This window comes from Phaethon aethereus (genome assembly GCF_964289735.1).
Source record: "Phaethon aethereus genome assembly, chromosome: 1".
NCBI lineage: Eukaryota > Metazoa > Chordata > Aves > Phaethontiformes > Phaethontidae > Phaethon > Phaethon aethereus.
Genome location: NC_138575.1, coordinates 211,311,814 through 211,329,262, shown reverse-complemented (window position 1 = coordinate 211,329,262; position 17,449 = coordinate 211,311,814). Strand labels below are relative to the sequence as shown.

The 17,449-nt window shown below is 37.3% G+C and overlaps 1 protein-coding gene across 1 annotated transcript in view; it reads left to right on the top strand.

The window, feature by feature from the left end:
* The window catches only part of DEUP1 (deuterosome assembly protein 1), a gene marked incomplete at both ends in the record, with an annotated part of 53,007 nt that extends 37,188 nt beyond the window's left edge, over positions 1-15,819 (top strand). Inside the window, 3 exons of the mRNA XM_082007182.1 lie at positions 2,148-2,347; positions 8,220-8,520; positions 15,649-15,819. Coding sequence (XP_081863308.1) covers positions 2,148-2,347; positions 8,220-8,520; positions 15,649-15,819 — 672 coding nt within the window. The remainder of the gene's footprint in view (positions 1-2,147; positions 2,348-8,219; positions 8,521-15,648) is intronic.
* Positions 15,820-17,449: the final 1,630 nt, after the last annotated feature.

Below are 17,449 nucleotides of genomic sequence, written 5' to 3'. Positions count from 1 at the left end.
TTACCCCTTTGTTCATATGATATTCAAATAACAGTGTAAAAAAAAAAGACACATTTTGCCCCCACCCAGCTTATTTTCAGAGTTTATTACTTATTTCTCTCCAAACAAGAGATATTTAAAGTTTAATTCATAAGAAGTGTGCCATAATATCATGTAGTACTATAGTTTATATGAATATAATAAATATTATATACGCTGCCTTCCACAAAAAGCTTCAAAACGTGTCCTGCTTACAGAACATCTGCAGTTACTGTATCTATCACTAGCAAAAACACTGGAATGTTGCTTGTAAATACTGCTGTAAATACATCTTTGGAGGACTTGTCGCCTGCCAGTCATCTTCCTGCAGACTGACAAATGCATGAAAGAATGTCACATTTTTCCACACCCTTAAAATAGCGTATATGTCTATCAGTGATGTATTACCTCTACATACTATGCACTGTTATGGATATATATATGTGTATATATGATATATTTTTGTGGAAGCATAGATGGATGGATGGATGCATGTCTCACTCTTCTCTACAGTGATATTCTTCATGAAGATTGAGAAGAGCTGTCTGACAAGAATCCTTGTAGATACGACGTTTGTTAAATTTAACAGTAAAATCCAGTTACTAGATATACCAAGGTCACTACACATATTTGTGGACTTAATAATTCTTTCCTACTTCACTAGTATATTGTGAGGACTTAAACATTAAAGATTGTGAGGTATTTGATATTAAGATTGCAGGGACAGGAGAGATTTTTACGGACGTGTTTATGTGCTACAGTAGAACACTGCACAGACCCCTGAAACCAGTGCCAGCATAAGTCAGTACAGTGTAATGCATCATCAGGCAGGGTTACTTGTTTAGATTTCAAAAGCAGTGTAGTTTTGGGGTTCATGCCATTATAGCTGTACTGCTGATTCTACAGCTATTAGTGGTAAGGTGACTTGGCACTCTCCTCCTTTCTCTGTTCTGCTGCTCCCCTCCAATTGGGAGACATTGCTGAGTCCCTGCCCCCCATCCTTGCACAAAATATTAAATTTTCTTATAATTTCTGGCACTGTCATGCCAGCTTGGCTCATAAATTTCCCCTAAAACTAGCTAAGCAAGGCAAGGTTTATAGGACGAGATGACATCAGACCAGTTAGTGCAAGGAATAGATAAGCTTTCAGGTGCAGGAGCCCAGTTGTGCTAGCAGTACACTAAGAACCAAATCCTCAATACTCGTGAGTTACTGGGTTCCAAAATAATAAGGTAAATCTAGAAATACATGAAAGCACAACTTAATAAAATGTACAGGTTTTTAATCTTCTAGGTGTAGTCTGATAAATCTTTTGAGAATTTTCTGTTGATGACAGTATACTATTATTGCAAATATATTTACACAACGCAGTGCAGTATTCTGCAGAGAGGTAGTTGCAAATCAGCTAGCTCAGGTGTGCAGCGTAGACTTCATGGAATAAGTGATAGGACAAAAAAAGGAGTGGGGTATCCTGGCTAGTCAACTTCCAGAGCTAATCTCCACCTTCCCCTCTTGATATCCTAGAGGATGGGCCTCTTTAGCCCCCGGTCGCAGCGCACATGTTGCTTGCACTTGCAGTATTGTGACTCGTATACCGTGTGGTTTATTAACACAGATGGAGAGCACTGCGCTAACGTGGCTTTACTTTACTGCTGCTGAAACGGAAGGTGACCCTATCTCAACACATATTAAATTGTGCCTGTAGACATACCCTGTATCTAGTGTAGTAATGAACTTCTAAAATTTTTCTTGATATTTTTGGTGGAATTGTTACTGGAGGGAGCAATACAGTCTGCAGCTATAGCTGTTACGGTTGCTTTTATGAGCTAAGTTTTACGAAGGAAGCGATGAATTTACAACAATAATATTTTGAATGCATGTTTATTGAGAAATTTTAATTTGTTTTATTGTGTTATAGAGGCAGTTATCCCTTCTTTTCCACTTATCTACAGTGGGTTTTTTCTGGAGGCAATTCTCTTGGTTTGTTAGAAGTGCTGCATGATTATATATGGTAGCTAGGTCTTTCTTTAGCATATAACATTGTTTTGTGTTTGCTTGTTAAAAATACTAACATCCATTTATTGCGGAAAAAAATAACTATTTAATGATGGTTTTATCTCCTTTCGCAGAGTATAGATTTATCTAACAAAGAACATGGAAATTTCACCACTTCCGTTCACAAACTGGAACATGAGAATGTAAGATTACAAAATAGGTTTGTTAAACTAGAAAGTGACACAGAAACATCAGTATTGGGTCACATGGATACATATGGAGAAACAGAGCACAGCTACCAAACCCATCCAAAGACACAAGAAATGGAAGAGAGGTAATATTTAGATTGTGTATATATATGAAACTTCCTGTCATTTTTTCGGAAGCATCCAACTGGGCCGAACTGTTAAGCTTTTTTTCTGTTTCTGTTCATTCATAACTCCCAGCAACATAAATATCAGACCTAGTCAGTATATTTGTAAGAATTTCCTACAGTTTTCTGGGTGGCTAACTGAATTTGGCAATAAATGAACTGCCAGAAATGTTTGATCATTATTTTCATATTTGTCAACTGAAACACCTTCAAAAATTTTTTATGTGCTGCTTAAGTTATTCTTAGTTCCAGGTTTTGCAAAACAGGACAGAATGTATTTTTACTGCCAAATGAAAACAAGACAAGGAAAGGATATAAAAATCAACATGAGAGGTAAACTGCTCCACAGGAGGTTATCTTAATAAGCAGCTTGAACTACAAGTCCTGCTGAAAAGCTTTGTGTCCCACCAGTTTCGTTTGTTGGAAGTTTCATTAAACGTATTTTAATGCCTTGTCTAGTTTTGGTGTTCTTGGGTGACCTGATTTTTAAAAGAAACATAATTTCAGATGCCCTGAATAAATCATTACTACAATAAACTCCTTGTTAGGGAAAAATAATGAGATTTCAGAATACTCAGATTCATAGAAAACATATTGTAGTGATGACTTCCTTCTTAATTCCCTGTATTCAGTGAAGCACTGAATTACCTTCAAATATGTTAGAATCATGGCAATGCAGTAATAAAAAGAAAATTAAACTCCCTGCTAAACAATATTTCATAGTACAGGAGAGTAAAAATTAAGAGGAGGCTAAATATTTTGATCATTTGTAATAAAGAACCTACATTAGAGCGCTGATGTAAAACAGTTCTGTGAAGCAAAGTTTAAATAATTGGAGCCAAAACTGTACAGGTTAAGATTTCAAACTCATACATTCTGTCTTTGGCAAAATTTCATTTTCCTTCTGCAAAACAGAAAGACATCCCATTATATGGAGCTACATTCTTACCTAAAATTTCCTTTTAAATATGATGTTTAGCGTTGGAGGTAGTATTCACATGTGTGTAAATATATATGTGTTACATTTCTGTATGCACATATATATGCATCAACATAATACACACACATATATATGGAAGTGGAAGGTATGGCTGTTTTCCTACTAAGTTTCAAATTATGTTGAAGGTTTTGCTGAAACAAATGTTTACAAATCAGATACAGACTATTCTGCACCTGTAGGTCTCAATTTCACCAAAATTGGTCAGCACAATTTGTGCTCATGCTTCCACTCTTCTTAAGTGAGAAGAAGTAAGATTTTTTCCCCATTTTCTCTGGAAAGCACTTGCTGTACATGAGGAACTGTGAAATTTCATTCATGAGAATTTAAGTGTAAGAGACAATAGAACTATGCAGCTAATTTGCAGGATTTTGATTTCATAGCCATTGAAGACCAATGTTAAACCAAAACTGGGAGAAAAAAAACTGGGAGAGCAAACCTTCCTCACAACAGAAATCTCAACCACACTACTGAACACAATTTAAATTCTGACTCTAATTAATCTGACGATACAGATACATTGAGCCTGGTTTTCAGGATCTAAAACATGCATTTGATTTCCTAAACGAGAAGCTATTTAGCTAAATAAATACATACACAAATTTCAAAAAATGTGCAAATTCCATGTGTATTGTATGTACACATCAGCCAGCCAGTCTTTTTAAGATTGGGCCCTTTCTATACTGCCAGTTCTCCATTCCCAAAGAGGGAACCACCTCAATATTTTCTCACAAAAACTAAAATTAAATTTTCAACCATCAGATGTATGCAGATAAACCAGGCAAGTGGTGCTGGTTGAGTTAAACTCCAGGGTATGTTTTATTTCATTGTGAGCATAAACCATGTTATTTCTGTTTTAATTTGCAGTTCTGTTTCCATGGTAATTATGGCAGTGGAGAAAGGGCAAAAAGTCTTTTTTTACATAGTAAAAAAATAGAAAACATGGTGCTTCTGTGGGGGGCCGTGTTTGCAATAGTATTTTTCAGAAGCTGTACTTTTGTTTTTCCTATTTGCATTCAGAAACCTAGAAAGGTTTGCACAATGAAAAAAAAAGTCTTCAACCAAGTATATTCTGTAATATTTTTCAGGCATGTCTCACGACATCTTACTGGTATCCTAGGCATGAGCACAGTCATTAGTTAAATAGGAGACCTCTAGAGAAAATACAGGAAATTGCAGGAAGTTATTTTGGTGATTTAGAAAGAAGCATGATTTCTTCTTGCAGTATACAGTGAATTTCTAGATATTACAAAGTAAGATATGCAGGAGTGGCACCTTTTGCTAAAAAAACTGTGGTCACATCCTACTTATAACCACTTTAATTAATTACTGTTCTCATATATGATGATTGACTTACCTCTAATTACCATTTGCATAAGCTTTCCCCACCCTCAAGATTTCAATCCTTTATTAAGACCTTGGCCACATACAGTTGATTTAAATTTTGGCATGTTTGAAGAGTGCTTTCTCTGATGAAGCTGATGTGTTTAGCCTGTTTCTTCCAAAATTAAAGTATGTATGTGAGTTCCCAAATGAAAGCTACTTATTTGCCACAAAAATATGCACAAAATAGGTAACCAGTCAAGCCAAAGCACACTTTCATCATGTGTCAAAAGTGAAGAGATAAAGGCTATGACTGAATGCCTACTAAGGTAGCTGGGGATCTCTTAATGGATTTGTGCTGACAGTGGTGTATCTGTCTTAAGGAGGTTTTCACCACCCTTTGGAGGTTACGCGCTCTTAGTCATACTTACCACTGTATCAGTTATTGCAATAGATAAACTGGAAGCAGTGAAAACACTCTCTTCAGGAAAATACTTTTTAACCGTTTATAAAATCAAGCTAGCAGTTACACTTGCAAGGTAAAAGCAATAACACAAATTCTGAAGACATTCTGGTCATTAAAGACCTATTATTTTCTTTCTCAAGACTCGGTATGTCAACCAGCACAAGCTGTGTAGGGAATCTGTTTTGCACTACTGAAGTCACTGATCACATAGGGACCAGGCTGATTTTATATATGCATCTGGAAAAATCGATCCCGTCCATATAAACTCCCTTTGCAAGGACATTGCTCTTTCACTCCTTGTCCCATATGTCTCCATGTCAAGAGTGATACTATTTTTGTGAAGTATGTGTATATGTTAAATACTCTATGACAGTAAACCCACTGAAAGTTATTCAGCTGCAGTTACAGGGTATTTGCATTGCCAGTGTTAACAAACGGACAATTTTTTACAAATTTGCAGATGTTTGCCTACCTTTACATTTGTATTCAAAGTAAAACTCTGTTCTTAGATATTATTTTGCACTGAACTGGCAGAAATTTAAACCCCAACTGTGAAATCTGTCTGAAGTGAAGGCACAGTATCCATATCAAAGCACCTAAATGTAGCTGTCATGTTTTTCCAAGGTAGCAAACAGCCACAGTAATCCTATGGATTACAGTAGGAAGTGGAGTTCCTTTAAAAAATCAGTCCCTTTTTTTGGGGCGGGGGGGTGTCTGTTTTTACTATCTAAAAGCTACCAAATCTGAAAATTCTGGTCTTAGGGAAGTAAGCTGTAACATAATAGTAATAACTGTTGTTAAATACATAGAGAAGCAGTTCTTGGCGGGGGGGTGGGGAAGAACACAGATCACATCAACTTTACTGTGAGTTTGCAGAGGAAATTACTTCCAAAAAAGTCAGAACACAAGATGAAAAAAAAATCTATGATTTTCTTATTCATGCCATCTATCTTGAGTTGTGGCAGTTTTCTCACTGTGCCCTTCATCCAAACAATAGATGGAATGGACTTTAAAATGGGGGGGGTTGAAAGAAAAAAGGTATTCTCCTGTACCCAAAGAGCAGGGTGTAATTATTTAATGAAAAGCATGAAAGAAATGAGAAAACTCTACTTCCAAAAAGGTAAACATTTTAGGCAATTTAGACAACTGGAATACTTGGTGAATATTCTCAGAGAGTTTTATGTTAGAATGTATAATAATAATATTATAGTAATAATAATATAGCATCATGCTTATAATTTGCTTCCTGTAGCATTCAGAGTATCTTAATCCCTATTTCTTTTATAATCAGAGAAAAATATGTTCTTCATTAGTTCTCTGAGTTGTTCTGCACAGTCCATTAATGAAGTACTGAGTTTCATGTTTCAAAGCTATGTACAAGCAGGGTCCATTAAGACTGCACAGCCACTCTCTCCTAACACCAAATATTTAAATTAAGATTAGAAAATGATGGTGTGATCTTTCTGCAGAAAACACTGTCCTTCCCCTGTGCTTGGCAAATTCTTTTTTAGTTTAAAAAACCCCACAACTGTTTTCCTTGGATCTGAACAGCACTGCATACTCTTAAATATTTATAATAACTATATTTTAGTGGCAGAGAACTTGATCTTTAAGGGGTTTTCTAGGTGCATTTCAAGTTAGTAAGGTATTTTAGGATATTTGCAATGTTAGGATCTTTTCAAACAACTCTCATGTTTAAGTACTATAGTTACCTCCCGAGTCTAAAATTTCAATTTTATCATAAGCACAGACCTTAGTAGAATGGAAATTTTAACCTCTGTCAGAACTATTGTAACAGAAATGTAATAAAATTTACATTTTTTTGCATATTTTGGTATATAATACAAGATGCAATTGAAAATTAGTCTAATTCATCAGACATCTGAGCAAGCTCATCTCAAAATTCTCTGCTCTTATCAATATGGTTTCAGAATTGTTCAGTTAAGTGTCAAGAAAAGAAGATATTTTGAATGGGAAGAAAACAGCTTTCTTGTTTTTTTTAAGTTGCTGTTAACCATAATAGTTTTTGCTTCACAGAACTACAAATGAATACAAATACATGCTTTCACATCCATTCTGATCACTCTAAGTGGGATACAAGAGCTATGGAACAAGATAATAAAATGCTTAAAAATTCCTTTGTAAGTGTGAAGGTTTCACTTATTGTTACAAAAGCATGTTATTGTACAATTTTTTTTAAAAGTGTATTTTAAACATTTCTTTATTTTTCATATTAATTTCCAATGTGTTATCATTAAATCAGTGGCAAAATTAGTGTTGCAGTAAAAATGCTGGATCAAAGATTCCTGTACTATTTTTTTATTTAACTTATTTCGGCATTTATTCTAAATTCTAGGTATTTGAACATAGTTGTTTAAGGTGATATTAGATCAAAATTGACTCATTATCCAACCACTCATAATAGCTTTTGTTTCTCATCTCATTTATACTTTCATATTTCATTTCCTCTATTTGTGTGTCACGCTAGTTCCCACCATACTGTAAGCTAAGTTACCGAGACATGTTGAAGATGTCCCTGCTCCTTGCAGGGGGGTTGGACTAGATGACCTTTAAAGGTGCCTTCCAACCCAAACTATTCTATGATTTGATGTCTGAAGAGTGCTTACGTAGCTTCTTCCACTGAAAAGCTAAAGGGATGATAACCTTTGGCAAAGGATGGGTAACAAACACTTAAGGCATGTTGTTATCTTCAGTACCTGAGGCAAGTTTGTGTTTTAGCTCTTGTCCTGCCACAATTATATGGCAAGGTTACTCAACTTAAGCTACAGTGAAAGGGTTTAAATTAGTGTGATTTAAGTCACGGCTGAAGCAGACAGAGAATGCACACTCAGACATTACAGTGACTTATGTGGAAAGTTGCTAAATTGCTGCAACTTGGTAATGCTTATCTTATGCCCATGAAGCAGTTTGAACAGCTAAATAATCAGAATTGCACAAACAAATAAAGTTAAAAAAACCTTGGCTTTGCTGTGATAGCTTAGAGTTAATTGGTTTTCATACTTTGACTTTTTTTTTTTCTCTTTTAGAACTTTCCAAAAGAAAGATGCATGGGAAATGGAACATCAACAGACTGCTATGTTCACAGCCAGTGGATACCACAGAAACTGTAGTCCTGCTTTATATGGCCAAGGCAATATCACTGGTTCAAAAAGTGACAGCGCTTTATCTTCTCATACACTTCACAGAGGTCATGAAGAGAAAATACATTATAAATCTCCATCACCACCAACGGGGTATCCGTTGGGCTTTGGTGGGCCGTTTCCTGAAAAGGGCGGAACAGCCAGCTTACTGAGCCCTACTTACAGTGCAGAAAAAATCAAATTATCAGTAAGTAACTCTTTTCCTGTAACATACATTCTCAAAGATCCATCTGTGGACCAAATACAGCCTTGGAGGAGCCAAAAATTACATCACCCCTGTTGTTATTATTTATACAGTGCCAGCCCAGCAAAAATGAACATACCTTATCCTAACATAAATGCAGTTTTTCTGGAGATTAAACATCCCCTATTGGGCCACACCTCTGCACTAATAACGATGGTGATAATTACCTGCCATTATGTGACTGAGAGAGATTTCTACATTTTAGCTCATTGCCTTCTATATTGGGTCACTCTGCTTCGTATTGCCTTCTGTAAGGGCACTCTGCTTTAAGTGTATTTCCGTAATGCCTGCAAACATACTGCCTTAAGTGCTGTTAGAAAAATTTCTACAGCATTCCGTTGGTGGATGAAATTAGAGGAACTGCACCAACTATTTTCTATGTGTTAGCTATTGTATTTGAAAAGGAACAGAAATGATAACTGCTGTAATCCTTATTTTTCTTAAAATGAAAGAGTAATAGTGCAGCATTCTTCCCTTCAGTTTTCATAGGCTGGAGATTACCAACCTCCATGGCAAGTGGGATAAACCCCACTTTGCCTACGGCAACTTCTTAGGAAAAACTTTCCATAATTCTTTGACTTTAGATCTCCCTTTAAATTTGAGCTTTATCCTCTTCCTTAGTATCTTGTATTCTTCCTTAGGCCTCCACTACAGGCCACCATTTTTTTCCACTTAAAAACTCAGCACTTATTTTCCAGACCTCAAATCATGCAACCACACCATCATTAAATAATGGAACTAACAGATTAGTGAGGAACGGGCTGTAGCCATCTCTCTGTCCAGCTGTGATACGTGCATCTTTGTACCCAGGGGACCCTGAACTGCAGGTGTGTGGCTAGGCCTGTAGAGAGAGAAGAGGGAAGGCTGCAGCATTTACTGGGGGGAACCAGTAAGCAACTTTCTTGCCACTCGTCACCTTAAGTAGGAGAGAAGAGGTATCATGACACCAACAATCATCTTCAAGCAGTTTGTGGTGGTCGTACCCCAGTACTGCTGTCCACTTCAGAAATGGGTGCACATCCTTCCCTATCAGAGACGTGGCTGCTGGAAGACTGTCTTCATAGTCCAGAATCTCACTGTTGATAAAGGAGCTCCATAGTGGTGGCCTGCCTGGGAAGCTGGGATTGCAGTGTAGCCCTTCACTGACTGTTGTTCTGGCAGCTGTGCCCCAGTAGTCAGAGAACAGTGAGAACGACATAGTCCAGGGTGTTTGACTTCACTTCCATTTTTATGTCCTTATGCTTCACAGGAATATTAAGTAAATGGCTTTTGGCTTCTCATGGGTTGAGGGTTTTCCTCTGTAAACTGCTAATCATGAAAAGAATTGTTTGGGCTTTTTCAGGAGAGCCTGATAGACACCAATTCTCCTCCTCTCTTCTGTCAGAAGTGTCAGACACAGACACCAGACCGCAAAGCTTCTATTTCCAGGCAGCCCAGGGAAAATGTCCATTCTGAGACGCTTTTGCAAGCTGCGGGGAAACTATTTCCCAGCTGGCACTCAGGACAGGGTCAATGCCAAGACAGTTGACTAGATTATAATGAAAACACATTCCAGCCGGTGTGTGGGCGACATACATAATGAAACTATTAAGCAAGGGATATTTCTCATACAGTGTCTAAGTCCAAATCAGTGGCACTGAAGCAGGTACAAGTTCAGAAGATCACCAAAATTAAATCATCACTCCGACGGACCGACATTAGATACCACAGCTTTAGTGCGGAGATTGTTCAGCAGTCTGTTACTCTGGAGATCTGTGTTCAAATGGAAAGCCATTGCATCAAGAAGAGGGAAAAAACATACAATATGTTGTAAACCAGAGTTCTTGGACAGAGTTTTCAAGAATGATATTTCACCTAAAGTGAAATCTCCAGTATGTTCAGAACTTCTGAAGACGTTATAAGGGACTATTTTACTGAAGAATATTTGTAGGAACAACTGAAAACATCAGAATTGCAGGTGATGTCCTGATACCTACCAAAATTACTCTGTCGGTATTTAGGGAAGAGACAAAATAGTCTGTAGGGTTTCAGACAAAGACATCTCTCCTCCCAGTAGAGACTCTTCAGACAAGTATAGTATATGTTCCACTGAAACCTCCATCCTTTCACGTTCCTACTTAGCAGTCACATGTGTAGAGGAAGTCAGTCCTGCCTTAGAGTAAACTAGAAAGCTCAGCTGGGATTCACTGGAAATTCCCATAACCCCAAAAATTCTTGTTTTAAGGCTTTCCAAATCTAGGGAAGTACTCTTTCTCTGAACAGTACTTTGTGGTGTGCTCTCTTTCTGGAATGAACAACTTCAGAAAATAGTTGCCTGATCCATTCACAATCTCTGAGAAGACTATTCCGTAGAACAGCCCAATGTCCAGCTTCAAGTTTAATCTTTCCCACAGAAAATACATACATACGTACAATAGCCAATAAGATTATTTGCTGCTTCAGAATAGTCCATTTCTACACAATTTCTCCATTTCAGCTGGAGCAAGCAATTATGTGCATTGTGCTTCCTGATCTGGATCTTTAACTCTTTAATGACTGACAGACGTTGTCTGTTCTTGCTTTCAAGAGTTGGAAAGACAAGAAAGACTTAAGCTGTAGCAAGGAAAATTTAAATTAAACATCAGTAAACTTTCTAACATTAAAGATGAGAAATAAACAGACTGCAATGGAAAGTTGTGGAAATTCTACCACTGAGCATTATTAGGAATGATTTTGACAGTCTGGATCCTACCCTGAGGCATGCTGTGGTCCATGCCTCCCACTCTTAGGTATTGCTATTAACTAGCTGGTTAGGTACTTAGGCCCTCCTAAAAACCTTCCTATGTGGCTTGGAAATTTCCTAGGCATCTCAATTTTGATTTTCATATATGAGCAGAAGCATGTTGAAGACAGGCATCTGTACCTGCCGCCCAAGATGTATTGCAGTGTAGGGTTAGAGGACACTACCCCCAAAAGCTCCCAAATTTAATCACAGTGACACTAAAATTAGCCAGGCCAGTTTCTAGTCTTAGTGTTACAAGAACTTTCCTGGAAAGTAGAAGAGGCTAAACATGAGCAGACTTTAACACTCTGGGATTTGACCACTCATTATTTGACTACTAAATGTTAGAATATCCCAAGTGTTAAAGCTTCCTTGCTGCCCTGCTGAAGGTGCATCCAAGAATGCTGGGACAATTCATGGGGCAAGAGAGAGATTAACTCTAGGCAAGTTAATTAGGCACTCTGTGAGAGAGGAGAGACCTAGCTTCCTGGAGTGCTTCTCCCCAGCAATCCTGAGTTAATTCACAAGCACCTTGGGTAATTCTTGCCTAATGAGAAGACATACTTTCATATGTGAAAATATGCATCTCTATCAGCTGCACTTATCATGTACAGCAAACGATGAGACAAAAAGGTGATTCTCATTACTGGTCTACAGCCAAAAAATAGGGCATCAGCTGAGACTGTAGAAATTAGAAAGTCCAGTCCTTGTTGCCTAACTACCCAAATAAGTTAGGTTAAAAGCTTATCAGTGAATCCATTTCTGTCCAGCTCCAGTTAGAAAAACTGAAAGACATAAAAGAAGTGTTATCTGAAGAAAAGAAATTCAAAACTAGGGACCGTGAATCCCATCTGAGACATGGATTAAAGCATTTTCTTTATGTTTTTTCTTTCGCAGGCACTGAAAGTAAAGACAATAAAGAACACAGTGAAAGAACAGACCAGAGGCTTAGAAAGCAAAGCTTAGTTGCTAACAAGAAATGTTGCCTTTCAGACCTGTTTAGATACAACCTTCTCTCAAAGTGTGTAAAAACCAGTGCATTAGGGACCTATCTAAAATGATAGTCAGTGATGTCTGACCCTTAAGTAAGGAGCTGTAGGGAACCACGACCTGCTTATTCTGAGTGATAAATATGCTTCTTTCAACTCTGAGGAAATTCAGAAATGTCTCATTTGGAGTTTACAGTGTATTTCAAGAACAAACATCAATGTAAGTACCAATTGAAGCAAAGGACAGTAGCATTTTAGGAAGAAGGCATAATGGTTTTAAACTACAAGAGAGTAGATTTAGACTAGACCTAAGGAAGAAATTTTTCACAATGAGGGTGGTGAAACACTGGCACAGGCTGCCCAGAGCAGTGGTAGATGCCCCATCCCTGGAAACATTCAATGTCAGATTGGATGAGGCTCTGAGCAACCTGCTCGAGTTGAAGATGTCGCTGCTCACTGTAGGGGGGTTGGACTAGATGACCTTAAAAGGTCCCTTCCAACAAAAACTATTCCATGATTCTATGCTCATGAGGCCAATATGTTTCTAATGACAAGTCAGCAACTGTAAACATTGTTATAATGAATCTCTGAGAATCTCTCATAACCTGATATAACATTTCTGAAGACTAGCACTCATGTAAATCTGCTGCCTGTATGGAAAAGTCTAACATGACTTTTTTTCTCTAGGTGATGACACCCATTAAATTAATGTTTCAGATTCACGGTTGCATAGTTTCTTATGCTTCTCACTGGAAGTATTCTATTTGCTCAGTATCAACTCAGTGATTTCAGAGCTGGTATTCAGTAAGGAAAACGCATCGTGATTCTTTAAGTAAAGCCTCCAAATCCAATATCTTCTTCATAATACAAAAGCCTTCTTCAAATACTTCAAAATAGTACTGCCATTTCAATCCAAATGTCACAAGGAGATATATTTGTGACCTTGCCCATGAAGGAATAAAAGTACATGTAGCCATGGCATTCAAAATCTCAAGAACAACCCTTCAAATAAAAACAATGACGATTGCTTATGGATGGGAAATCATGCATGTGTTTATGAGGAAACCCAGAAGGCAGGTGATCTCCTTCCAGAGTTTCTCAAACATCAGAAGATTAACATTCTTTCTTGTCTCTGCTAGTGCAGGGATTGATAGAAGTGTGTTGTGGCACAAAGTGATTCAATACCTTTGGGTTCCTTATTCCTATGCAGCAAATTAAGTCACTTTTTCTTCCCTGCTCTGTTAAAACGCTAATTTGGAGGGACTGAGAAAAGGAAGATTCTGCTTTATCTGTGAATTTCATTTTAGGAGCCCTATACATCAGAAAGTCTGTCTAACTCTAGAAGGATGGTATTACATTCATAATTTATTTCCAGCTATCACTTACTTGCTGTACTTTGAAAAGAAAAGGAGTTTCCTATAGGAAATCTCTAAATTTCATCCCAAGGTTTGCTGCAAAGAGTTTGAATAGAATAGTGCTTTAAAGCATTTCTCTAGGCAGTATCTTTCGGCCTGAAAAGCTTCTAAGGGGCAGTTTTAAACCAGGCTGAAAGCAAAGACTGTTTCTAGTTGCCATGGAAATAGGGAATACCCCATTCTGATACCCTAGAATAAAAATTGACAGGTGTAATAGAATTGACCTGTTCCACAAAACATTTGAATATTTAAATCATTTGAAGCCATTCCTATTTGATGTGCTGACAGATAAACTCTCCTTTTTACATTCTAGGAAAACCAAAACCAAAGATTCTAAACTAATAACTCAATCAGTTATTAAAAGTATTTAATATGTGATATAATTAAGATAATAAATGTCAATCATCTTGCTTGATATATGATCATATAAAGACAGACAATTATCTTTCTCTTACTCAGTATTACAGCTCCTATACTCAGTTTTTTCCCAGTCAACTGTTAAAAATTCATGTCATAAAATTGTATTTATCTATACAAATAAACATTGAATTTATTTAAACAAGCGTAGTATCTTTAGGGAAAGAAAACTTATTTCATATTTCTTTTGATAAAGACATTGCAATGAATGCATCTTAAGTACTAGCAAAAAGAATTAACAAAAATTGCTGCTTAAAAATTTAGAACTTGTTCCAGCAAAGATTCACTTATGTCCTTTGCTTTATACAACTCTGCACCCCATTACAACCATTTTAAGACTGATTTTGGTATGGTTTGTGTTTCAGTCTACTAAATGTTCATTAAATGGAAAAAAGATTTTTCAGTGCACTACTTGCAGGGAGTAAAATTTAATACATTCTCCAGAGCATCAGGACTTGAAGTTGATAGTACTGAAATCAGCATAGGTTTTCTTCCTTTCCTCAGAAAGCATCACATCACAGAAGCAGAGAGCTAAAATTACAGGAGGCAATCAGCAGTACCCAATACTAGTTATAGTCTCTAATTCCAAAAATCAGACTATTGTCCTCTGTCCTGGTCGAATTTATACAGGTGACGAGCATAACCTTTAGTTAATCCAAAGATTTTGGAGGTTCTGAAGCAGCTTAATTCTGTCTAATGGGATATTTAAAATTTTAATGGCAAATCTACATGCTAATGCTGTGAATATCACAGGTATTCAAATACCATGTTCACATTATGTCATTTAGGCACCTTGTCCTGGTTTGACCTTCCTGATAGCTGGTGTAGTGCTGTGGTTTGGATTTAGCATGAGAATAATGTGATAACACACTGAAATATTTGTTGTTGCTGAGCAGTGCTTACACTCAGTCAAGGACTTTTCAGCTCCCCAGGCTCTGCCAGCTGGTGGGTGTACAAGAAGCTGGGAGGGGGCACAGCCAGGACAGCTGACCCAGACTTGCCAAAGGGATATTCCCTACGAGATAACATCACGCTCGGTACATGAACTGGAGTTGGCTGGAGGGCGGGAATCACTGCTCAGGTTTGGGCTATCGATCACTGGGTGGTGAGCAATTTTGTGTTGTGCATCACTTGTTTTTGTATATTTCTTCATTATTATTGTTATTTCCTCTTTCTTTTCTGCCCTATTAAACTGTTTTTATCTCAAACCACAAATGTTTTTTTTCCAATTCGCTCCCCCATCCCACCTTGGGGGCCGGGGAGAGCAAGCGGCTGCCTGGTGCCTAGTTGCCGGGTGGGGCTAAACCACAACACAGCTGAATGCCTTTAAAAATGTATGCCCAAATTCATGTTTTCTTGGAGAGATATAAAGCATTACATTATTAGCTGCTGTAGGTTAAGATGTTTTTCAAATCTAAAATTTGATAATGTAAACATGTTGTAGTACTTGCTGTTTTTTACTAACCATGATTTTCTATTCATTGCTCAGTCTTCCCCTGAGATGTCCTTCCTTGCAACAGCAGAAAAGTTCCTTCAAGAGGAAGAGAAACACACAAGAGAGTTTGAAGAACGTTTAAATTCGCACCTTGAAGAACTGCAAAGACATTCGGAAAATACCCTAAAAAAATATGCCAGGATACAGCAAAGCAGGCACACTTAAGCCAGTTACACAATTAAGAAAATAAAACCAAGTAATCACTCATGAGTTTCTTAGAACTAAAATCTGCAACTAGCTGCTTAATGTATTTAGGCATAGTGCCAATAGCATTTATTTTTAACACCAAGGTTTCAATGAGATAATCATTATCCTATGGTATATTGTAACTTGACTATACTACAAAATATCATACTCAAAATGTATTCTAACATATACAGGTTGGTTTTGCATAGATAAATTGTGTGCAGCAGAGACCTTGTTGCAGAACTGTAAATTAAGTAGGATACTTTCAGTTCTGTGATGTACAGAGGGCTAATAAGTGGAATTATTCTCTTGAAAATATAATCAGCCAAGAGATATTCTCTAGATTGCAGAGAACAAGAATAATAGGGGCCTTTAGTCATGTCATAGCTCCTAGCGTAAAGAGCTTATCTATGCTCTGGTTATTCTTGGCTATAGAAAATAGCCTTTGGGACTCTTGAAATGAGAAGGTTGAGCTCGCTCTTTCTTACGCTCTAAGCCATGCAGATCTGTGAGGGGAACATGGATAGACACAGCACGTATTTTGAAGCCACCCATATTGCCCCTTTTACCAGACCTGTAAACTCCACCTGGGGCAGAGCCTGATCTCAGGTGCTTTACATTAATACTTTACAACTTTTAAATCCTGTCTTCAAAAGTACCTGTTTTGCTATTGATGTTTTGATACTATGCTGGCTCATTGTTTAACTACATTGGAATAGGGAAAAAAGCCTTTAACTTCAGACAACTTGCGATCAGTCTTAGGTAAGGGCCGAAGTTCTTTATTTTTTTCTACAGCATAGGAAAACATTATAAAACTGAGCAGAGTTAATTCAACTTCATGGGCCAAAAACTGCATAATGTTGAGATTCCTTTTATTTGCAATTCATACTGAATTCTATTGCTGTGCAAGCGAAACAGAAATTACAGACAGTGTTGATGAACCACCAATTTCAGTGAAAGATACTGAAGAACTGCTTTCCAGCATATACTGTTGCCAACTTCCTGGAAAAATCTGGATAAAAATAATACCAGACTGTCAAACAGCTCCAGTTTGTGAGTGAAAGAAGTCTCATTAATATTCAAGACCACAGCAAAAATGTAAATTGTTTTTGGGTTGTATTTCCACTAAGACAAAATACACTACATCACACTTACACAAAGTACCAAAATTTTAAATACCAGTTTGGCTCGGTTTGCAATAAAATGAGTAATGAAAATGAGGACATCAAAGAACCTTTTACAGGAAAATTCAGGAAAATTACTAGATTCAGCTGGAGGAACGAGGACCGAATAAAAAGATGATGGAAGGACATCTGAACAAACTAAATATATATGCTCCTCAACTTAAGCGGAGATGCATCTGGGAGTTTTAAAAGAACTAATGAGAAAACTTAGGACCCTCTGGAATTGAAGGTGATTTTTAAGCTGGGGGAAGATCTGTAGAAGCAGAGAGATGGCAAAATGTTGTCTTTCAGAAGGGCAAGAGGAAAAAAAAAAGGGATATTCACCAGTTAGCTGGGTTCTTTTGCCACTGCAAGATTTAGACATACAACAAGACGGCGTGCTCCTGTTCTTCAAAGAGATGTTACGTGCCTGAGTCCAGTCCAGG